This window comes from Panthera uncia (genome assembly GCF_023721935.1).
Source record: "Panthera uncia isolate 11264 chromosome B3 unlocalized genomic scaffold, Puncia_PCG_1.0 HiC_scaffold_1, whole genome shotgun sequence".
Taxonomy (NCBI): Eukaryota; Metazoa; Chordata; class Mammalia; order Carnivora; family Felidae; genus Panthera; species Panthera uncia.
The window spans coordinates 89,284,709-89,308,751 of NW_026057582.1; the positions used below are offsets into that span (position 1 = coordinate 89,284,709).

General features: G+C 42.1%; 1 protein-coding gene across 1 annotated transcript in view; it reads left to right on the forward strand.

Annotated features, from left to right (window-relative positions):
- Positions 1–260: 260 nt before the first annotated feature.
- The window catches only part of SEMA6D (semaphorin 6D), a 31,870-nt gene continuing 8,087 nt past the window's right edge, over positions 261–24,043 (forward strand). The window contains exons 1-15 of the mRNA XM_049613584.1: positions 261–7,059; positions 17,429–17,591; positions 18,005–18,116; positions 18,677–18,737; positions 18,837–18,899; positions 19,008–19,109; positions 19,342–19,432; positions 20,103–20,222; positions 20,916–21,004; positions 21,741–21,958; positions 22,068–22,199; positions 22,506–22,661; positions 22,752–22,925; positions 23,723–23,863; positions 23,958–24,035. Of these exons, the coding sequence (XP_049469541.1) occupies positions 17,483–17,591; positions 18,005–18,116; positions 18,677–18,737; positions 18,837–18,899; positions 19,008–19,109; positions 19,342–19,432; positions 20,103–20,222; positions 20,916–21,004; positions 21,741–21,958; positions 22,068–22,199; positions 22,506–22,661; positions 22,752–22,925; positions 23,723–23,863; positions 23,958–24,035 (1,646 nt within the window). The 5' untranslated portion in view covers positions 261–7,059; positions 17,429–17,482. The remainder of the gene's footprint in view (positions 7,060–17,428; positions 17,592–18,004; positions 18,117–18,676; positions 18,738–18,836; positions 18,900–19,007; positions 19,110–19,341; positions 19,433–20,102; positions 20,223–20,915; positions 21,005–21,740; positions 21,959–22,067; positions 22,200–22,505; positions 22,662–22,751; positions 22,926–23,722; positions 23,864–23,957; positions 24,036–24,043) is intronic.

Here is a 24,043-nt window from a genome sequence, read left to right on the forward strand (position 1 = left end):
CCATTTTCTCACTTGTCCCTTTAAAAAACTGTGGCGAGGCACTCAGCAGCAATGCTCCCTAATCTCATCTCAGAAGAGGTGACAGATCTGGCCTGGGAGCGTGGGAGGGCACAGAAGCCCACGCTGCTGGGGCCCCTTCTGTCCAGCCCTCAGGTGCTCCACAGCGCCCTTGTTTCCTCCTCTGCCTTGGAAGGTTGGGGGCTCAGAAAGACACAGGAAGCAGAGAAGGTGGTACAGGCTCTTTTGAGATACAGTTTAGGGCCTGGGAACCTTTGATCAGAATGCCTCTGAAAAGCGGTCTCCCCACCCACATTGGAGTGAGGATTGTGCCTGTGTTAATGGCCTCCTCTTCTTGGGTCCCCACTACCCCAAAAGCTCTCTGGGACCTTCAGCATGTGCAACAGGAAAGAGGCAGCGTTCCCTCTCTCCCCAGCTTGGAAGAGACACAACTTGGGAAGAAACCTACAGGTCCCTCCTGTTTGCTTTCCCTCAGTCCTGGTAGAGTTCTTTGCCTATGCTTTTTATAATCCCTCTTTGTCCCTGTATCCTTTACATAAAAGACCCCCAAACCTTCCACCTTCCTGGTTTTATAATTATTTTTACCAAGGAGCTGCAAGTCTGTAATAAGGGTAAGTGGTGAAAAGGAAAGTCAGCCACACTTTTCTCTCCAAAAGTAATTAGACTAATTTCTGTCAATCTTTCTTCTGTAATGTTCAGCCTGTTTGCATGTGGTAAGCAACACTGTGTGTGTGTGTGCGTGTGCGTGCGTGTGTGTGTGTGTGTGTGTGTACCTTCCCAGGGTGCTTCCACTTCCTATATGGCTGGGATGGAATTTGGAGCCGCAGGTCCAAGGCTCAGGTCATTGTAGAAAATGGGCCAGATAATATTACTGGAGCATTGTAACTCCGGTGTATTTATCTCCGCAATTGCAGCAATCACAACATCAGCAGGAGCCTGTGTCTTACTGTGGTCACATTCAGCAGCTATGAGCACGAGTGCCTCCCACACACATGGCCGCATAATTTCATGCCGGTGTGTATTCATTACTGGTGCATATGGGTGACCATTGCTACCGGCTCATCATTAGTGGGAAAAGTGCTCTTTGGAGATTTTTAAACTTTTTTTTTTTTTTATAAGGTACAGGGTTGCACACAACAATTCATTCAACAAACAATTATTAAAAACCTGTATCCCAACCACTTTTTAGGAATTTATTTATGGATATAAGAGACAGTCCCTGAACTCAAGGATCTTACAGCGTGGGGCTGGGGAAAAGAAAGGAAGCTGAGGAAATGAGGAAGCCTAACATTGTGTGGTATGTGTTCTTAACAAAGGCGAACTCAGATTTTGGTGGCAGAAGGCAGGAAAGGGAAAATCTTGGTGGAAAGTGACTTCTGATTAGGAGCTGGTGAGGAAAAGATAGGAAAGACATTCCAAGTGGCAGGCACAGCACATGCAAAGGCAGCGGGGCAGGGGAAGCAGGCTTATTTTGGAATTGGGTGACTCCATACACCCAGAATGTGCATGGCTAAGAGAGGCATCATCCAAATGCTGCCCGCTGCTCCCTCTTAGGCCTCGAATTTGTAAGGTCACTGCTGAATGTCCTTGTGGAACCTAGTTTTTATGTTTGTCTATGCAATTCCATTTTGAGCCTCTCTGAGATTAGCCACTGAGGTGATAGAAGGAGCAACAGACCCGGAGACAGATGATCCAGCAGCCTCTTTTTAACAGCCTAACCTCAAGCAGTTCTTTAACTTCTCATCTGTGTGGTGGAAATTCATGCACTAACTCGGTAAACATTCTGTGAGTAGGTATCTGGTACCAGATACCATGGTGGTTATAAAGATAAAAGCCAAGAACAGAACAGACGTAACTTGTGTCCTCATGAAGCTGACATGAAATTCAGTGGAGGTAATCATTTCTGTCCTAAGCCTTTAAGGACCAAAATAGACAAGGCATTTTTGTTTTAAAAGCATAAAACACAATAAAAGTGAAAGCTTCATTGGCCCAGTCCCTGGAGTAGGATGAATATCCCTGAGACCTGGGGGCTGTTCTCACACACAGAAGTTAATGAAATACCTTTGTCAGCTATGAAGTACATGTGGGGACAGAGAGAGTTGAAGAGACCTAGGGCTTCTGGGTGTATGTGAGCTAAGCTTCCCACAAGTATATCATGAAATATAAAGACATTGGAAGTGATCTGTTGACCTGTGGGAGGGCTTGCACCACCTGATCCCCAGTTCCAAAGAAGCTAGAGACAGCACTTAAAGCTAGTATTTCTCAAAGCCACGTGACAGTGAGGGAAAAAATTTACCCTCTGCCGTTGCATCTGGTACACCATCAGAATGCCACATCCCCATTCACACATGCCAGTGGAGACTCATTCCATGTTCAGCCCATCAGTTTGTACTGCGAAGCCTGTCTGTGGTTTGGCGTTACACGTCAGAGGCAGTGATCACAGCGCTCCCCAGTCCCCGGGATTCAGAAGGAGTACTTGCACTTTGTATCCTAGGCAACATCAGTGCTATAGGAAAAATTCGGAAGTGTGAATTGGGAATCATTTTGCTTTTGGTAAAGAGCCTTTCTCAAACCAGGCACATAAGATCAGAATCATAAAAGCTAATGACTTGGAGGAGTCCGTAGAGACTTTGGACATTCTAGCCCAACCCTCTCATCATCATATAGGTGAGGAAACTGAAGCCAGAGAATGTACGTTAGCTTTCTTGTGGCCTCTCAGCTAGCTCAAGCTGAATCAAAGGTAGAATCCAGGGATGCCTGGGTGGCTCAATCAGTTAAGCATCCGACTTCAGCTCAGGTCATGACCTCCTGGTGAGTTCAAGCCCCGTGTTGAGCTCTGTGCTAACAGCTCAGAGCCTGGAGTCTGCTTCAGATTCTGTGTCTCCCTCTCTCTCTGCCCCTCCCCTGCTCATGCTCTGTCTCTCCCTGTGTCTCAATAATAAATAAACATTAAAAAAAATTTTTAAAGGTAGAATCCAGATTTCCTAACTCCCTATTATCTCCAGGTGTATTTGATGTCTGGGGTAAGATTAGTACCCACCCCCCGCCACCGAGGTGATTCATAAGGTGAGGCCAGAATAGATGTAGATAGGGGTAATATAACGTTTGGAGCATAATTACCTCCAGCACTAGCACTGGAAGCACACAACCCTTTCTCAAGGCTGTGCCTTCAGCCTTGCACCATCTTCCTGGTACTCGCCCAATCACATAACATGTGCTGGGAATTCTGTATGCTGCTTTAATAACTCATTCCATCCTCAGACCAACTCTGTGAGAAAGCTGCTAACATTATTCCTGGTTTACAGGGAAGTGAGGTACAGAGTAGTTAACCACTTGCTCAAGAGCAAACAGCTAATTAAGTGGCAAAGCTGGGACTCCTACCTAGACATTGTGGCTCCAGAGTCCCTGTTCCCAACCCCCATACTTTAGTCAGGCCCCACCCTTCATAGAAGGAAGGGCCCAGCTTTTCTCATACCCTCTGGGTGTTGAGTTGAGTTAGTTAAAAATAAGGAATCAGCATCAATTTACCTAAACTCCCATTTTGTCTCTGTGGCCCCCGATGTTTCAAAAATCCACAGGTAAACTAACCCAGGCCTAGGCTGGGCCCTCACAGAGGTTGTGCCGCTCATAAAATACACTTGGGCCATTATTCTCACTCTTGATTACAACCTCTCTTTCAGTCTAGGACTTTTGGGCTAACATAAGTCACCAGGGATCTCATTTCTATCAGTAGGGCAAATGTTTATTTTTGAGAGAGAAAGAGAGAGGGAGTGGGGGTGATGGGCAGAGAGAAGGGGACAGAGGATCAGAACAGGCTCTGCGTTGACAGCAGAGAGCCCGATGTGGGGCTCGAACCCATCAACTGCAAGATCGTGACCTGAGCCGAAGTTAGACGCTCAACCAGCTGAGCCACCCAGGCTCCCTGGGACAAAATAGTTTTCTTTTAAAAAATTATTTTGAGGGGCAACAGGGTTGGTCAGTCAGTTAAGCATCTGATTTCACCTCAGGTCATGATCTCACAGTTTGTGAGTTTGAGCCCCGCGTTGGGCTCTGTGCTGACAGCTCAGAGCCTGGAGCCTGCTTCAGATTCTGTGTCTCCCTCTCCCTCTGCCCCTCCCCTGCTCATACTCACTCTCTCTCTCTCTCTATCAAAAATAAATAAACAGTTAAAAAAATCTTTAAAAAATTATTTTGAGGGGCACCTGGATGACTCAGTCCATTTAGCATCCAGCTTCAGCTGAGGTCAGGATCTTGTGGTTTGTGAGTTTGAGAGCACTGTGTCAGGTTCTGTGTTGACAGCTCAGAGCCTGAAGTCTGCTTTGGATTCTGTGTCTTCCTCCATGCCCCTCCCCTGCTTGTGCTCTCTCTCCTCTCTCTCTCTTTCTCAAAAATAAACATTTAAAAATTTTAATAAATAAATAAATAAATAATTATTTCAAAATAATTATAACCTCACAGGGAGTTGCAACAATAGTACAAAGGCCACATACTCTTGACGCAGGAAGGGCATTTTTAAAAACAAAGTGGAACTGAATTTTCTAATGGAATGTGGATAACAGTAATGCTTTAGGTCCTTTGAAACCATTAATAATCGTTCTCCACATTTGCCATGGACAAGCAACCATTACTGTTGGCTTACTCAAATGCAGAAGGCAGATAAAAGCCATGTTTTTGGCAGCTGAAAATCACAGGATTTGAACCAGGAATTTTTGACTTTTAAAATTTTAAGAAAGGCTGCTTCTCTTACTCTGGATTGTTAGAGTTTAACCCTTCTCTAAACCCTCGGACACTGTTTTAAATCATGACATCTTCTGGAAATCTCTGGTGAGGTGGTTTGCAGAATATAAAACGTGAAGACACGAGCTCTTTAATGCAGAACAATTGCTATTGTTGTTGGCAGTGGCTGTAAGCATAGATCACTGGACTCTTGTGACATCTAGGTTCTGCACTGGCTTCACCACTCTTGGAGTAGAAGTTCCTTCATTTATCTGCTTCTTCTCTCCCAGGAATAGTAGCAGCAGCTCATCCTAGTCTTTCCTTGCCTCAGTGTTGTTCATGTTCTTTGAAAAGCTGAAAAAGACACCATGGAGGATATTGAAAGCAGCATCGGAAAGTCAGTAGTGGTGGCGGCATCAGAAAGTCAGTAGAATCAGAACAAACGTGCTCTACTTCTGTCATCCTAGCCCAGAGGGCAGAAGCAGGCATGGACCCAGGCCCTTTTATCCTGAACAGAATGTCAACGCGCAGGCCATATGGCAGCCCCAGCAGGTCATCTGGTAGAATAAGCCAATGTTCCAAAGACAGGCTGAGTCCTTTGGCATCTCAGTCATCCCTTGGAACCCTGAGCTCTTCCTTTGTCTAGGATGGTTCCTCTCCTGGAGGCCCTGGGGGAGCAGCCGGGATTGGCCAGAGCTCTCTGTGTGGAGGAGATAACAAAAGAAAAGGCTTTTAATTTCTCTTGTCACCAAGTTAGCCTCGAAAGCCCCACAGTCCTCCCTGAAAAGAGAGCACACTGTTGTGTGAGTATCTGCCACAGCAATCTTCTGCTATCTAATTTGGTTTTCTTTGTCAATCATAGAAGGTTCCTATGTTTTGTATTTTCACAAAGCTAGTCCTCATCTTGATCTCTTAAGAAGCTGATGTGTTTGTCATCTGCCTGGATGGCGGGTTCTCTCTGCTTAGATGTGGGGCTCGTCCTCTCATTAGTTTCTTGTGTTACTTTCTCATTAAATGAAGATCGTTTCTAGGACAATTTTGCTTTCAAATGTTACCCAATCTGAGTTAGGGCCGACCGGCAGAACTTCTAGACAAGTTGTCACTAGAATTACATTCCCCGGAGCCATGGCTCTAATCAGAGGTCCAATTCTGAGATCCCTGTTTCTGATTCGCTCAGAATTTGGCAAAGACAGGTTAGATCCTGTTTTATGTACCTTCCTGCTCAGTTCCTTTTAAGTTCAATTCCTTTTTGAATTATTAATATTTGACCAGAAGCATTACTGATGGAGATATTGGTATGCTTTGCTTAAAAAAAAAAATTCAGACTTAAACTGAAAACCTTACATAAAAAGCTGCTTTAATTTTCAGAAAACTTTTTAAAATAGCCAGCTTTCCTCATGCATGTAAAATGAAATTAAAATAAACAAAATTGACCCAACTTTGAGGAAAGCATCAATTATAAGAGCAAGGCATTAATAAAGAACACAACAGGCTTCCGCATCCTACAGCATGCCCCTGCCTCCCTTCCATGGCATCTATTCCCACCTTTCCTTTTTCTCCTATTAGAATCTAGCCCAAAGAAAAGATCTTAGGAAGGTACTCGTCCTGATTTCTGGCTTATGCAGTGTGCTTTAGCGCTACTTACTTTATAACTGGACAAAAGGCCATCTGCCAAAGAAAAGAATTTCCCATTGCAGGATCTCAGACATCAGCCAGCCATTAGGCAGGCTAACTTTTATTTTATTTTTGTTTGTTGGGTAGTGGGGAGCCAAGCAGGCTTCTTTCTCCGCCAGTCCCATATACCCTGTTCTTTAATCTCAGGAACAGCTCTGCTTTCCTTTTCTTTGTTCTGGGGAAGCTTCAAAATGAACAGGAATTCCAGTGGAGGGGCGACGTGTGTGTGGCAGAAATCGCTTAACTCCTTTGGCCCTTGTTACCCATGGCTCCTGGATCAAAGAGCAATTTGTTAATGATGGCTAAGTGTGAAAAGAGACATCTGTTGCCGTTTGTAAAGGACCTGTTGGTTTTGCAGCACCTGGAAACTCATGGATTGGGGGCTGATGAGGATTGTGTGCTAGGAGAGCAATTGTAGGCTCAAGACTCTAGGTATTTGAGGCAATGGTAGAGAGATGTTCATGTGGCACCTGTGCCATAGCAGAGTCCTGTCACATGTACAACCTCTTTTGTAGATTTACCTCTTCCTGTATTCATTAAATACTGACTGAAGACCTCCTAGATGCCAGTTCCTGTCCTGATGCTGGGATAGAGGATGAATAAGATCTGCTCTCTCCCAGAAGCATCCCAGCAGAGAAGCTGTGAAAACAAGTAATTACTATGAAATGATAAGATCTGTAATACAAGTATTTATGTGGTACTACAGTATGATTAGCCATCATTAGGAGAGCAGTGTGGCCAGAGAAGAGGGATTAGGGGTTGGGGGGAAGAATGGCCAGAAGTAAAGGCCAGGGACAGTTTGTGGTGATAAGTAGACAATTTCCAAGATGGGCATTTGAGGGACAGAAGCTGGCAAGAATCAGCTTGTGAAGAACCTTGTAAATCTTGGAAATGAACTTGGATTTTATCATAGAGGACTTTAGAAACCATTAAACTGTTTTTAGAAAAAAAGTAACATGATATTATTTGTGCTTTGGAAAGATCATTCTAGTGGCTTTTTGGAGAATGAACTTAAGTCTAGGAGAGCAAAAACCGGTTAAGAGTGCATTCTAGAACGAGGAAGAGAAAAATCAATAGGGTGTGCTAACAGATTAGAGAGGATGAAGGGGAGAAATCTAGGATGACTCTCAAATTTAAGGCTTAAGTGATGGAGTAGGATATTTAAAATATCAATAAGAACAATACTAGTAGTTGTAATTATTGAATCCTTATCATGTACAAAAGGTTTAGTTATATGTGTTGCATAGATTATTTCATTGAGGCACTGTAATGATGTAAGTGCTACAATTATCCTCATTTTTGGTGAGAAAACTTGGGACTTTAAGAGATGAAATAATATATCCAAGGTCACGTGTTTGGAAGTTATAGTACATGAATTTGAACCCTGGCACTTTGAGCTGAGACCATGTGCTCTATAAGGTATTTAGCAGGAGGACAAGTCAGGGCAACATATATGAAGTTCAGGCTTGCCCCTTCTGAATTTAAATTGCTTATATCTTACTGAGGTCAAAATATCTGGCAAAGAATTGAACAGCTGGCTCTATAACTGAGGAATGTGGTTTGTGCTGGACATGTGGATTTGGGATTCATCAGATAATTGGTGGTAGTGAAAAAGGTGGGTGTAAGGTGAGTGAATCTCCAAAGAGCCAAGTGGAACCGTGAAGAATCCCATCTAAGAGTGAGTGTGTTGGGATGAGTTGGGGAAGTTTGCTGAATAGGAGTAGCTAGATAGATAAGGAAAAAACTATGAAGGCCAGAGGTAGACATTCAAGAACTGAGGAGAGGTCAACATGATTAAATACCTTGCGGAGATGAAAGAAGGTTTAGAATGAGGGTTGAGTTGGGTTTGCCAATTAGGTGGTTGATGGGCAAGAGTTGAAGTTAAACTGAAGTGGGTTAAAAATTTAATAAAAAGTGGAGACAAATGGGCTCAGACATCTCTTCAAAGAAACTTGGTGGAGGAGGTGAAAGACAGGGAGATAACAGAAACTGCCTCAGGATTGGGGAAAATTCTGTTTGTCTGTGATGGGAGTCACTTGGGATGCTCATACATTGAGGAGAAAGAACCTGTGGGGCAGTGGGGATTACCCCAGGACATTTATCTGAGTAGGCAGGGGAAGCAATAATCTCTCCTCCAGCCTTCAGGAGATCATGACTCTTAAGAGAAAGAAGTGTTCCTACATTTCCAACTCCCCGCCCCCTTTCTTTTTATTATATGAAGAAACCTAAGCCAGAGATGTGAAATGACTTGGCGATCACGCAGCAAGTCTGTGATCCCAAATCTCCTGGTTTCCGGTGCTTTTCCTCTCCTTCCAGTGTCAGTGGGAGAAGAATCCCCGACAGGTTCTTTGTTCCAAGTCCCCAGTTCCCCACGGGGACTCTTCCCTGCTCCTTGAAGATGCATGTCCTTCCAGATTCTAATCTGTCAGCAGGAACTCAGCTGTGTGGAGGGTGAGTCAGAGAGCTGATTTGTCATTTCCTCAACATGCCATGGGGCAGTGTTTTAAATGGTTGATTATAAAGTGACATTAACATCACAGCTCTCGAAGCCTTTTCCTCTCACCTGGGCACCCAAGTTCCCAGAAGACGGAAAGGTCTCAGACTCAAGGGCCTTTCAGCCACCTCTTCCTGGCCCAGAGTAAGAGAGGGTATATTTGTTCATATATGGCACCTGGTCCCCAAGCTTGTGTGCAAGAGAGGATTGGGTGGAGGTCAGTGGGGTAGCAGTAGAGATTCCTTAAACAAGAGACTCCAAGAGACACCATCAGTCCAGAGTCACTTGGTGAGCCTGGATTCAGGGAGCTCCTTAGAAGGTCCCAGAATACCTACCTCAACTCTGCTTAAGCGTCTTCTGGACTAATAGTGGTTCATCATCTCTTCCTCTCACTTTCTTATATTTAACAGGCTATGCTGTCAGCCTGGTTGTCATATAATTCTGACTAAACATTTACTAAAACCTACAGCCCTAACCAGGACATACTGCATAGAATCCAGACAAGTGAATGCTGTATAAACATAAGCCTTTTGTAATTGACCTTCAGTTACAACCCTGTCTTGGTTGGCTCCAAAGAATGGCAACTAATTTGCTTCTCTTTGCTCTTTTTCAGTCAACCGAAACCCGTTGCTACCTTTCCATTCTGTCCTTGGGGTGGGGGGCTGTTAGGCAGTAGACCTATAACTCCTGTAACTCCAGGAGCTGGCTATCATTCTCAGTGTGAACAGTGCCCCCTGGAATTTCATGTGCTATAGAATGAATGCTGTCCCTGGTGCTGCAGCTCTGGTTCTACCCCCATTCTTTCATTTAGCTCACAGAATATTCAACTAAAAGAAATAGTGCTATTTGGGAGTCGAACCTAGGGTTCCCTGGGTCTGCTGTTCTTTATTATACCTGTTTGTTTTTTTCAACAGTATTAAATACATTTAGATTAGATGGGAGTCCAAAATTCTGATCTTGCCCTGAGAGATTCAGCAGGGCTCATGGTGATTCAGGACACCTGATTAGTTCTTTTGTTTCTTCCTTCATTCACCTTTCATTCACAATTGTCTCAAGTATAGACAACTGTGACACATACTTATCCCCTGACACTGAGAAGAATACCCTCTAGACTCTAAAAACTTAGTAAGACTTAACTAAGCCAAAGATGAGAGACAAGAAGGGCCATCCAGACTGAAAGTAGGAACAAAGTACTTGATGGAAGTAGGTGGAATGATACATTGCAGGGCCAGACACAGGGCCAGAGTGGTAGAACACAAGTAAAGAAGGATATAGGCTCAAATTAGACTGGAGAAGGAGACAGGACTCAGAACACGGAAAGTCTTACAGCCCCATTACACAGATCAGGGCCTTCTAAGAGTAAGAGAAAGTTACTGGAGGACTGTGAAATAATAGTATGGGATTTATATTCTGAAAAGATAATGCTTGTTTCATCTAGAAATACATGAGAGACAAACGAAGGGCAGACCGAATAGGCAAGAGGTCAGAAGAATGTGATATAAGGGAAGTTGGTGTTTTAAAAAGCTGTGAACAGTCAACTGTGTCTAAAGCTACTGAGCAATCCTAGGAGACAGAACTGGAAGCATCCATTGCATTTAGCTACCTGGAGGTCATCCTGTCTTTACTGAAAGGCGTTATTGAGAGAGGAGCTAGAACAGAGAAAGTAGAAGAATGAGTGGGAGGTGAGGAAATGACAACAGTGAGAATACAAAACTTTTTTAAGTGCCCGTGAATGGAAAGAAAAAGGAAGGTGGGGGCTAGAGAAGAATCAGGGGTCACAGGAGCTTTTTTACCATTTTTTTTGAGATGAGAGAAGCTTAGACAGATTAAGCGCTGATGGATAGTATTTAATCAATGAAAAGTTAGAGAATATACCAGAGAGAGGAAAATATAATCCATGTTTTTGTCATTTTTTTTTCTATTCCAGGAAAGACAGAAAAGGTTGGGTTTAAAGCACATGGAGAGGACTTGGGAAGTGGAAGTCTCTCTTAAAACAGGACGGGAGGAAGAAACACTAGATAAGGATGCAGACAGTGAATCTGTTTGGTAATGGGAAGGGGACAGGAGAGGTAAAGAAGTTCCTATCCCATGGCTTTTACTTTCTGAGTGAGGTAGCTGTGGGGCATCTAGAAAGAGTGTAGTAAAGTGAGAAGGAACAGATGAGGGTTTTTCAGACAATAGGAAAAGCTTAAATGTATTCATTTGGGGAGCAGGCATATCTCATAGGGAAATATAGCATCCCCACAAGATGATCGTGCTAGATGTAGTGGGGGGCCAAGAATTCTGTGGTGTTACTACCAAATTGCCCCGGTGTGTGGTTGTCTTGACTGGTTCTCAGCTGTTCTGGGGCAGTGCAGAAGGTGAATGATTGACTCCATCCAAGGAAAGAAGTTTTCAACAAAGTCTGACAAGGATACAAAGGATGAAGGAGTCTAGAATATAAGCTAAAGTATTATTGAAATGATTGACTATTGCCGGTTACATCTAAGAAGGATAAGGTGATATGTCCAGATTGCAAAAGGCTATTGAATTAGAAGAAATTAGATCGGTTGGTAGACTGATGACCCTGATGAGAAGGAGGAGCAGTCACAGTGAAAGTGGTCAGACAAGCAAGCGTTAAGGACAAGAGATTGACAGCAGAGCATGCAGTGCTTGACTTAATGAGTTTTGGGGTGAAGAAGCTAAAGCTTTTGACACATGCCAAAGTGGAAGCATAGACTGAGGCTACTAAAATCTTTGAAAAGTCTGTTGGAGAAAGTGACTAGGAAGTTACCAGTTAAAAAGGAGGAGAAGAGGTAGAACCTCAAATAGAAAGTTGTTGGGTTTTTTTGTTTTCGTTTTTGTTTGTTTGTTTGTTTGTTTGCAAGAGCATGAAGGTCCAAGATCTGGAGAAGTGATTGGGAAAGTGGGAGGAACCAACTCCACTTTCAGATCCTGAGGTGTATGCAGCATGATAGCCTGAACACCTCTTCAAGAAGTGGCATCTCCAGAAGATAGCTAGGGTAGAGCTTTAAAATCAGCATGTCTCTGGTGTGTTCCTGGGGTCTTTGGGCTGGGGATAAAGTATGGCTACTTCATTCCTGAATTCTCACTTCTTTGCACAAATATAAGTTTCAAAGAGACAAGAACTCTAAACCAATTTATTTATCTGGGATTCATGAATTTCAAATTTGGCCACTATGCTATAATCATAAAAAGAACTTGTGTTAACCAACCCTATATGTTATCCTGCTTAAAGAACTCCCTTTCAGTATTCCTTTTAGTTTGGATCTGCTAACAACAAATCTCTTGACTTTTATGTGTCTAAGATGTCTTGATTTTGCCTTCATTTTTGAGGAATATTTTCACTGGTAATAGAACTCTAGCCCCCAAATTTATTTGCTTTCAGCACTTTAAAAATGTCATTCTGTGGCCTATTGGATTGTATCATTTCTATTGATAAGTCAGCTGTCAGTACTATTCTTGTTTCTTCGAAGGTAAAATGTCTTTCAGCTTCTAACATTGTTTTGGTCTTTGTTTTCAGCATCTTGACTATGATGTGTTTAACTGTGTTTTTCTTTGTATTTAGAAATTCTAGTTTCTTGAATGTGAGACTTACATGTTTGGTTTTTTTTTGTCAGTTTTGAAAAAGAATGCGGCCATTATCTGTCAAATATTGCTTTTGTCCACTTCTCTCTCTCTTTTCACTCTCAGGCACTCTAATGTTAGATGTTTTCATAAGATCCTATGTGTGTCTTACTCCCTAATCTGTATTTCCCGACCTTTTTGCTCTCCATGTTTCTATCTGATATTTTCTATTAACCCATCTTCTAGTTCACTAATCTTTTCTTCAGCTACAAGAAATGTGTTGCTAAACACATCTATTAAGATGCTTGATGACTGTGCTTTTGTGTTGTAGAATTTCCATTTAGTTCTTTTTTAATAAAGTCCAGTTCTCTGGTGAAATTATCTTGTCATCTTTTTTCTTGAACAAAATAAACAATTATTTTTTTTTAACTTATGTTTAATAACTATAACATCTGGGTACCTATGAGCCTATTTCTGTTGTTTTCTCTCTTAGTCTTAGTTATTGGAATGTTTAGTAATTGCTGTTAAGCATTTTGTATAAAAAAATGTACACTCCAGATAACATTATTTTCCTCTAGAGAGGACTCACCTCATCTTTTATGCAAGGAGCTAGAGTGGTGGGAGATTACATCTGTTCAATCCAGGATTTATTTTATTGGACCCCAAGTTGGAGTTTTTGTAGTTTGGTCTACCTCATGTTTGCTTCCTCTCCTTAGGAAGGATCTTCCTAAGATGTAGATCTTCAGAGATCCAAAAGAGAGCCTGTTGGTATTTATGGGGGCTCCTTCTTGGTCCTCAACTTGATACTGCCCAAAATCTGGCTTTTCTGGATAGCTACACTCTCCTTTTTAGATAGCTTAAGAATGAACAAATTCCATAATATAAAATCAAGTGCCAAGTGTGGATCCAATTTCCTGCCACCCTTCCTTCTCTCAAGGATTCTGCCACTCAAGCCCTTGCTATCTTGACAGCTCTGAACTGCTTTTAAGAGCTTCTCTCATTACATTTAGGCTTTAACCTCAGAAATATGTGGGAGATGCCTATGTATAATACCAAAAATATGCTTACTCAGTTTCCCCTGTTCTCTGGCTAAAGGGAAAAATCTCTTATCAGCATGTTCTTTACTGTAACCTTACGCATGAGGAAGGTGGCTTGCTCCTCTTCCTTGGAAGCATCTATGTCCATGAAGCAGTACCTTAATCCTCTAGGAGCACCCCTACCATTGTTACGATGGTATACATAAATGGTTTGTGAACAGTTGTACAAGATAAAAGAGAAAGCATTTCTTTCTCCTTCTAGGGCCATTTTTGCCCAATAATATATAACAATAATAGTCATAATGATACCTGTGAAAATCTACTAGAGGTTTACTATGGGCCAGGTTCTATGTTAGGTGTTTTATGGAGATTGTCTCATTTTATCCTCAGAAGAGCCTATGAGGTAGTAATGGCAATTTTCCTAATTTGCACTTAAGGAAACTGAGGCTTAAAGAGGTGAAGTCAACCTAAACAAGATCCCAGAGCCAGGAAGTAAATGGCACAAGCAAGTGTGAACTCAGACTTTTCAAACCCCGAGGTCTATATTCTTTTCCAGCATTTTGCCCTGCCTCTTAACTTGTCCTCCTTCAGCAAAACTAGTCTTATGATTTTCCTGGGCCCTGCAATTCTGAGATACTTCCTTAAATAAGGTAAAAGCCAGATATTCTGAGGGGTTTGCATGCAAGAAGTTCTCTTTGGTTAATTTCTCTCAGGTATTTGGTTATTTCTAGATCCGTGCCTCCCCCATTTAGTCTTACTTTGATGTATATTTTACATTAAATACTTCCATTTATAATTTCTATGGCAAATCTGAAAGTATTTTTTTTTAAATAAAGCTTTATGCAGGGACAGGAAGCAATTAGTGGTGGGGCTTTATTTTTAGAGGATGAGATGGGTGGGGGTGGGGTATGGGGAGAAATTGCTTTCTGCAGTGTCAGATGAATGAGTTATAGGAAATGATAGCTCAGCCGGCAACTTAGTGCTTGCCAGTGAGTCAGCAGTGATTTCATCCTCAGCCTCAATGCTGGAATCACAGATGTGAGAGACACCCTTCCTGGTGAGGGCCCCTCCCTGTCCTGAGGTCTGGGACATCAAGGCTCTGCCCACATGATGTGAACTTACCTGTCATGGTGGAAAAAGATTCACAGAACTATCTGCCTCTTGTTTTCACACAAATATTTCTAAGTGTCCTTAGGATGGATGGGTGTTCCTGATCTTTACCCCTGTTACCCAGCAGAAACACCCAGTGACCTTCCATCCAGAGGATGAAGTTTGGGATGCGTATCATAGCAGAATTTTCTTCTTATGGCGACATTTCATATTTTTTACTACTTCAGTTTTCCAGGGCCTGTATAAATGGCAAAACATGGAAGCATGGTGGAAAAGTGAGACAGGAAGACGCTGCTTCAGAAAAACTGGTACATTAAAAGAGGTCACCTTGTCATGATTGGAAATATGTGCATGTGGCAAGAAGGTAGAACCAAATCATTTCGTTTGTTGCATTAGGATGGTAGGATTGACAGTGATTGTTTTTTACCTTCTTTTCTAGGTTCGATAAATAGGCTCAAGTTGTACAAAATTATTCTAAACATAATATTTTTGTATTTTAAAGAAATCCTTTGAGAAAAAAAATGGCCAAATAGCTTTAATATTTTAGGACATCTTTTTCCCAGACTCTGCCCGGATTCTTAAGGTCAAGGTCATGTGATGATGTCCCCTAGGCAATGGGTGAGGAGGACTGACTATGCTCAGAATTTGAATGAAGGAGACAGTTAGTTCCTTTTCACCAACTGGATGAGGTGGTATTATCCACATGTTGCAAATAAAGACACGAATGCTCAAAGAGACTGAAGAAGCTTCCCCCGGCCAAACAGCTCGTAATGGTGGATGTCCATCCAAGCCCAAGTCCGAGTTTGCCAACGTTCACACTCTTTCGCCTTGAGTACAAAACGATGCTGCCACGGATCCCACTCCACCATGCTTTTTGCAGGGCATTTTCAGTGTGTTGACTTACTGCTGGATTCATCCTCCACTAGGAAAAAATGTATTGCAGTATTGTTCTCTCTTTTTGCAAAACTAGAATTCTAAAACTCCCATATTACTTGCCTTCTACTTTAGTTAAAAAGACCAACACTGAGAGTATTGCATAGCTTACACGCCTGTACATCTGTGTGTTTGACATTAAGATGATAGAAGAGGCATAGTAAGTACCCAGCTGAGTGGTTGGACTCACCCACAATTTGAAGTGATCTCCTAAAGTTAGGAAATGAGGGAAATGAGACTGTGACAAAGCTAAATGTTATACCATTCAGTACAGTAGCTGTGACAAGTATGGCTAAGGAAGGGGTAGTATTGTTGTAGAATAGAGCATTTATGGTCTCAAAAAAAAAAAAAAAAAACAAAAAAAAACCTATCCCATTGCCCCAACAGAGCTCTAATTTACTTTTTAAATAAATTAGTACCAGCTAAAGATTTTTTTTTAATTTTTGACAGTTAATATTATACACTTAATGCTATGAACTTTGTTGAGATACTGACATACAATATACTGCACATATGTAAATGTGCAGTTGAAATGTAACATATGCAGGGCACATGGGTGGCTCAGTTGGTTAAGCGTCAGACTAGCTCAGGTCATGATCTCGCGGTTCGTGGGTTCGAGCCCTGCATCAGACTCTGTGCTGACAGCTCAGAGCCTGGAGCCTGCTTCAGATTCTGTGTCTCCCTCTCTTTCTGTCCCTCCCCCACTCACACCCTGTCTCTCTCTCTCTCTCTGTCTCTGTCTCTCTCTCTCAAAAATAAATAAACATTAAAAAAATTAATAAAATAAAATGTAACTTATGCATACACATGTGAAACATCACTTTAACAAAGATAATGAATGTATTCATTACCCCCAAAATATTTTTTGTAATGCTGTTTTTTGAAGAGAAAAAAAAAAGTCAGTTAATTTCATCATGTAATTTGATGAAAAGAGCCCGGATGGGGACACAGGTGATGTAAGTCTATACCCTGATCATGTTCTAAATAGCTCCCTGAAATTCAGTGAGTCCCTTAATTTTTCCAGCCCTTGGCTTTCTCATCTGAAAAATGAGGGGGTTGGACTAGATGGTCCCTAAGGCCCCCTACGGTTCTAAAGTTCAATAAAGCTAAGAGGATAGGCATACTTAGGGTATTGGTTTGTGTCCAAATGGTTTTATGTAAAGAGGTAGACATCCCCAGTGGTCTGGTGTCAGCTGTGACTCCTCAGTGCTGTCCTGCTTAATTGATAGATCGTGAAATCATTTCATTTCTTTTAATTCTCTTTCACCCAGATTCAATGTCATTCATGTCATTGCCTCCATATTGGTCTTAGTAAGCTAAGGGAACTGTTCAACTTTAGGATTTAGGACGAAGGCTTGAGTAATGCTGGGAATCTGGCAATGCCTTTAGCAAAGGTCTGATGAGAGGCGACAGGACCGTCAGCTCCCTGGAAATTTGTGAGGCAGCTTGGGCATTTTATGGTGGGGGGTGGGGTGGGGTCAAGAGACAAGCTGTACTGGTTGTATTTCAGTCTGGGGGAAGGGAAGCAGATTGGAGTTTAATTAAAATTCTAATCCCAACTTAGCCCATCTTCTTGCCAAGTCAGCAGCCAGCGTTTCTGTTTGTGGTTCTGGTGATCTTGCTGCGATGACATACGTAGTTACCTCAAAAAACTCTTGCAAATGTGCCTAAACCTTCAATATGCTCACCAGATGCTTTAATCAGACCTGGCATGGTGCCATCTTTTGCCTGTATTTTCAGAGATACCTCACCCAGCCCTGCCAGGATTCCTGGCTGGAGGAGGGCCCTGGAGAGAGCTGGTGGTGCAAATGGAGCTGATTACAAATGAGAAAGTTTCATTACACCATAGAGATCTTTCCAACTTGTTTCTGGTTTCCAGGTAGCTAAGTGAGATTTCTGAGGAGGGGCTGCTCTGACTTCACCTTGGCCCACCATGAGGTGCTTCTTGCTCTGTGCCTACATGCTGCTCCTGATGATTTCCCAGCTGAGGGCAGTCAGCTTTCCCGAAGATGATGAACCCCTTAATACAGTCGACTATCACTGTAAGTAACCTTAAGAACGTTCCCCTTTTCTGAGAAGGGAGCTTTTTTGGTTTTGATTTTCTAGGTGTATTTGTTTTTAGAAAGAGAGGGGTTTTTTTTTTTGTTTTTTTTTATGTCTAATCAATGTTTTGCATATTAATTTATCCATAATCATTTCTTAGTGTTTAGAGAAAGTGGGACAGCTTTGTTGGCTGCTTTTCTAAAGCAACCCATGTATAGGTTATATATTTCCAGTTAAAAGAAAAAGACCATTTGCTCACACTCCCTGTCTTTTATTCATTTATATTCAAGACCTTAAGAGAGGAATTTAGTTAAAACCCTTCTACAACTAGTATATACAGCTAATCAATGCTGTATATTGATTCTTCAGCTCCATAATCCTGACTGATGGTTTAGCCCATTTTTACTTGCAGATTCAAGGCAATATCCGGTTTTTAGAGGACGCCCTTCGGGCAATGAATCCCAGCACAGGCTGGACTTTCAGCTGATGTTGAAAATTCGAGACACACTTTATATTGCTGGCAGGTAATTTTCCTCTGGTTGGTTTATTAGATTAAAATTCTTTTCTCTTGTGGTGCTTGCATTAATGTGTCTAGTTCATGAAAAACTAATATGTGATTGTGATCAAAAATTGCAAGTAGCCAAAAATATTCACTGAGAAGAGGCAGTGTTGTGTACCAGGAAGAAAATACAGAGCTAAAGCCTTCAGCGGTGCTATTTTATTACTGCCATCAAGAAATCATACACCATTCTTTATTCCTAAAGCAGCAGGAAAAAAAATCTTTCTTTATTCTTTTTTAACTTGGAATTATTCAAGCAAATATTAGAAGTATGTCTATGCTAATACCAAGTAGCAGCTTGACCCATGCCTGAAGAGAAGAGCGTTCTTTGCTCTCTAACCACAGCAATATATAAAAGCATCTCACTAATGAAAAAGTACTCTTTGTTGACTTTGTGGGAGACATGGAAAATCCAAATGATCTCCCAAATACAATAAAGGCAGATCTGTAAAAATAAAATAAGAAGAAGCAGCTTAACATTTTTATGCATTCACATGATTTGACGTACTGCCTTGTTTCCAACAGGGATCAAGTTTATACGGTAAACTTAAATGAAATCCCCAAAACAGAAGTCATACCAAACAAGGTGAGCGAGTGAAATTTATTTGCATTCCCTCAGAACTTGAATAATGTCCAAGATTTTTCAGTTAAAATATTGAACTTTGGTTTTGCTTGATTACTACAGAAACTGACATGGCGGTCAAGACAACAGGACCGAGAAAACTGTGCCATGAAAGGCAAACATAAAGTAAGTAAAACAGACGAGTGTCTGCCAGAGTTAGTCTTTATGTGGGCCTCATCCCACGGTGTCCACCTATGGAATGTCTAATATTAATTGAATTATTACTTTCTTTAGGATGAATGCCACAACTTTATTAAAGTATTTGTCCCAAGAAACGACGAGATGGTTTTTGTATGTGGTACCAATGCATTCAATCCCATGTGTAGATACTATAGGGTAAGTATATTTATTTCATACGGTGTGCTTTTTGTACCAACTTTTTTTTTTTTCCCCTCACTGCCATGCTTTTAGAGTTGAATCCTTTCTGCTATAACCCATTTATCTCTAATGCTATGGAATAATAAAGACAAAATTCTTCAAATAGAATTTCAGTACAAATAAAGGAGCATTGCCTTCAAACAGGTACATTGAACAGATGTGACACTGGCTATTTATTTTTCTTTTATAGTTGAATACCTTAGAGTATGACGGGGAGGAAATTAGTGGCCTGGCAAGATGCCCATTTGATGCCAGACAAACCAATGTTGCCCTTTTTGCTGGTAAGATCCTTTAGTGTAATGAATATAAATGATTAATGACATTGAAGGTAAAAAGGAATTTAAAGGAAGAAAAAAAGCTCATAACTGGGGTAGCTACCTTGATATAGGTGTTTCGAAGTCTAGGAGCTATGAAAAAAAATTTCCCAAAAACAGGGATTAAAAGTGAACATATAAGGCACCCAGGGGCACCTAGATGGCTCAGTCAGTTAAGCGTTCACCTTAAGCTCAGGTCATGATCTCACATTTCCTGGGTTCCAGCCCTCATCAGACTCTAAGCTGATAGCACAGAGCCTGCTTGGATTTCTCTCCCCCTCTCTCTCTGCCGCTCCCCACTTGTGCTGTCTCTGTCTCTCTCAAAATAAGTAAAAAACTTAAAAAAATTATTTTAAACAGTGAACATATTATAAATAGTCTCACACATGGCTCTGTTGTTAACTAGGTCAGTGACCCTGAATAAGTTGCTTAACTTATTGATACTTAGATCCCTCACCTGTAAAATTAGGTAATACCATGGGCCGACTTGTAGCAGGTTGATTATGAGCATCAGATCTAGGTTTATTTGTATACATAGGGATAACAGGTGAAAACACTCCGAAGGAAAGCACTACATAGGATAACACACTACAGGATTAGTATGGTCATCTTACCCAAATTACAACTCTGGTTTCAGATGGGAAGCTATATTCTGCCACGGTGGCTGACTTCTTGGCCAGTGATGCTGTTATTTATCGAAGCATGGGGGATGGATCTGCCCTTCGCACAATAAAATATGATTCCAAATGGATAAAAGGTACCTTTGGAAAGCAGGGTGTGCGAATGCCAAGGGTGGTGGGATGACCAAGTGGGAACAGGAGCCGTGGCATCAGGAGGTTCAGTGCATGACTTTATATTGTTTACAGAGGGCAAGTCCAAGTTGCTTCAGTTGTGAACAGGAGCATTGACAAGGAAAGAGGAGACTAGTAGCCATGTTGGGAAAGTAGATTCATCTACGATTTTATACTAGTGACTTCAAAAAAGAGAGATCTCATTTCTGTGTGCCAAAGTGCCTACCTCTAAGTGCACATATGCTCCTGGTCCACACCCACCTACCTATCCTGCAGAGTTAGTAGTGAGAATCAATTAGTTCATATCTGCAGATCCATCTTGTTCTTTGGAGTCCAGATATCAAGATTTTTTTATTCTCAGTGTAAGGAGTTTTCTTCCCCAGTTAAATAGGTTAATGAATAAATCTGTTAAAACAAAGACCTTTGCTGTAGTTCAGTTCCTGTAGGCTTTTTACAGTCCATTAGCTGACATTAAAGACTCTGGGTTCCTTGAAGCTTCCACACCCCCATACTGGCACTCCTGGAGCTCACTGGTGTATTGAAATTCACATTGGCTTGTATATAGCCATGCAGTATCTGTCAGTCATGCCTAGCAGTTGGGGTCTTATGCGAATTGGAGTATCCTTTAGAAACCAGTTTGTTTTCAATTTTTCTTTCAGAGCCACATTTTCTTCATGCCATAGAATATGGAAACTATGTGTATTTCTTCTTTCGAGAAATTGCTGTGGAACATAATAATTTAGGCAAGGCAAGTATATGCACTTGACTCATCTTATGGACTTGCCCTGCGTGGAATCGAGCCCGCTTCGGTAGAGTTATGCTCTCTGTGTATTTTCCAGCACTCAGTGCATTTAGGGTCAAGTGCAAAGAAGTGAGTTGCTTATCATGAGAATAATTGCTGGAAAACACCTGAACAACGACCAGAGTGAGAACAGCAGCCTTGGGCCTTGAGAAGGTTTCATTTTTTCTGTCACTACAGAGAGTGTTCTTCAGGCACCCTTGAGCTATGGATGCTTCTTTAACACTTTAGAAATCTGTTGGTAGTTTATTCTTTGTCAGAGTCAAAAGACAGAATGGAAAGTAGAGGCCACTTTTCAATTTTGAGTGTTTCAGCAGAAGCCCATGTAATTTGAAAGTATCACAACGTCGTTATGCCAAGTTTAAGGATGGTACATTTCATTAACAATACAAGAAACAGGGTGGGAGGCAAAGTGTGGGAATGGTTTGCATTCACTCAGGCATTTCCAGAGCTCACTTCTTGGGGAGGTTGTTTGGCAGAACAAGGAAATGGCCTTTTTTTTTCCTTACAGGTAAAACTAGTTTTACATTCTAACTGTACAAATCCCTAGAGAGAAGATTGCTAGATTCTTTGCAGCCAGACATATCTTTAGCATTTTTGTGTCCCTCCCTTAAATTGCAGCTTTTTGTTTCCATTCCCCCTCCAAGCTCATAACCCTGTTGCTTTGCTTTTGTCCCTTGGGCAGGCTGTCTATTCCCGTGTGGCCCGCATATGTAAAAATGACATGGGTGGCTCCCAGCGGGTCCTGGAGAAACACTGGACTTCATTTCTGAAGGCTCGGCTTAACTGTTCTGTCCCCGGAGATTCGTTTTTCTACTTTGATGTCCTGCAGTCTATCACAGACATAATACAAATCAATGGCATCCCCACTGTGGTCGGGGTGTTTACCACACAGCTCAACAGGTGAGGACAGATCCCTGGCACTTCAAAAGCTGTTCTGTGCTTGCCTAAGGGACCCAAGAGTGGGCCTACGATTGCCTGATGGTTTTCCTGATGGTTTCCCCCTTTTCAGCATTCCTGGTTCTGCAGTGTGTGCATTTAGCATGGATGACATTGAAAAAGTATTCAAAGGACGGTTTAAAGAACAGAAAACCCCAGATTCTGTTTGGACAGCAGTCCCTGAAGACAAAGTACCAAAGCCAAGGTAAAGAAAAAAGACAGAAAGTGTTTTTGTCTTTAACAAAACCCTCTGGTCACTGGAAGCAGCCATCCTCAGAGAGCAGAGGGGGCCAACCTCCCATGCCAGGATGGGGTCCCTGGGCAGCACTGCAGACAAAGTCAGTAAACATAGCCCTGCAGGGGTGAGTGCAGAGAACCCACTGAGTGCAGGGAGATAGCGATGCTCCTTGGTTTCGCTCATTCTCCTTTCTTCCTTGGCCTCTTCTTTCAGAATGGACACTTATTCCTTAGATAGTTTGTAAGGGGAAAAAACACACTGTTTTCCTTTCAGGCCTGGCTGTTGTGCAAAGCATGGCCTTGCTGAAGCCTATAAAACCTCCATTGATTTCCCTGATGAAACCCTGTCGTTCATCAAATCCCACCCGCTAATGGACTCTGCCGTCCCACCCATCGCCGATGAGCCCTGGTTCACAAAGACTCGGATCAGGTAAGACTGCAGGAAACAGCAGCCCACCACCCTCAAAGCCCCTCTCTTCCTGTCGGCCTCCCCTCTGACTTGGCACACCTCCTCTGGCAGGTACAGACTGACGGCCATCGCTGTTGACCATTCTGCTGGGCCCCACCGGAACTATACAGTCATCTTTGTTGGCTCTGAAGCTGGCGTGGTGCTTAAAGTTTTGGCAAAGACCAGTCCTTTCTCTTTGAATGACAGTGTATTACTGGAAGAGATTGAAGCGTACAACCACGCAAAGTAGGTGTATTTTACGAGAATGCTTTTCAGCACTGCTCAAAGCTTTCCGGTGTGTGTTTCATCCAGCAATTTCCTTTTAGTCCTTGAAATTAGCAGTGGTTTGGCATATTAAGTGTTTTGGGTTTTTTTTCCCCCTCCCTGAAATAAATCCTGAGTTTGTTGTGCTTCCTGAGTCCACTGGGGCTAAAATGGTGGACAGTTGACGAGTTTAAAATAACTCACCCCATGTTGTTCACCTGTGGGCAATGAGAACATGTTAGCACCACCCCTGACACCTTCAGGTATGTTTCAGGACGTCACCTGCTGCAGACAGTAGGTAGTAAGTATGCACACACACACACACGCAATACCACTCTTCCAACCTCGGATATAAAAAAATAATGGCCACTAAAACAAAGAAGAAATAGGTGATGGAAATGGAGCAAAGGAGACTAAAGAGAGACCCAGAAACATCTAGCGCAGCGAAATTTAAGTGCATTGAAACACTGTCCTTTTTCTTCCCTGTAGTCCAACGTGGTCTTCACAAACATAGTTCCCTTCGGTCACCAGAATAAGAAAGCGATCTTAAAAAAACTCTTTGTCCAACCTGAAATTGAACCAACCGTGCAGAGCATCAGAAGTTGAACCACAGATTTATTACTTCCCAAACTCTGTACCTACCTGGTTTGCTACCAGGAATATTCCTTAAGATACCTCAGCTCTTAGTAATTGTACAACCAAACCCCACTTGTCTTGTACATTTCATGTAGCTTTTGATTTACTAAACATATGGCTTCAAAATGCATCCCAAAATATAGGTGTAATGCTGAGAATGAGGAGGACAGAAAGGTCATCTCATTACAGTTGGATAAAGATCATCACGCTGTGTATGTGGCGTTCTCTAGCTGCGTTATTCGCCTCCCCCTCAGTCGCTGTGAGCGTTACGGATCCTGTAAAAAGTAAGCTGAGGGTCTTTACTTACCATGAGTCTTGCAGCATCTTGACCTTCAATGATGAGAAAATCCAAGTTATGTTCTGTTTGTTTTTATATAGGTCTTGTATTGCATCTCGGGACCCATACTGTGGCTGGTTAAGCCAGGGGGCTTGTGGCAGAGTGACCCCAGGGATGCTGTAAGTGT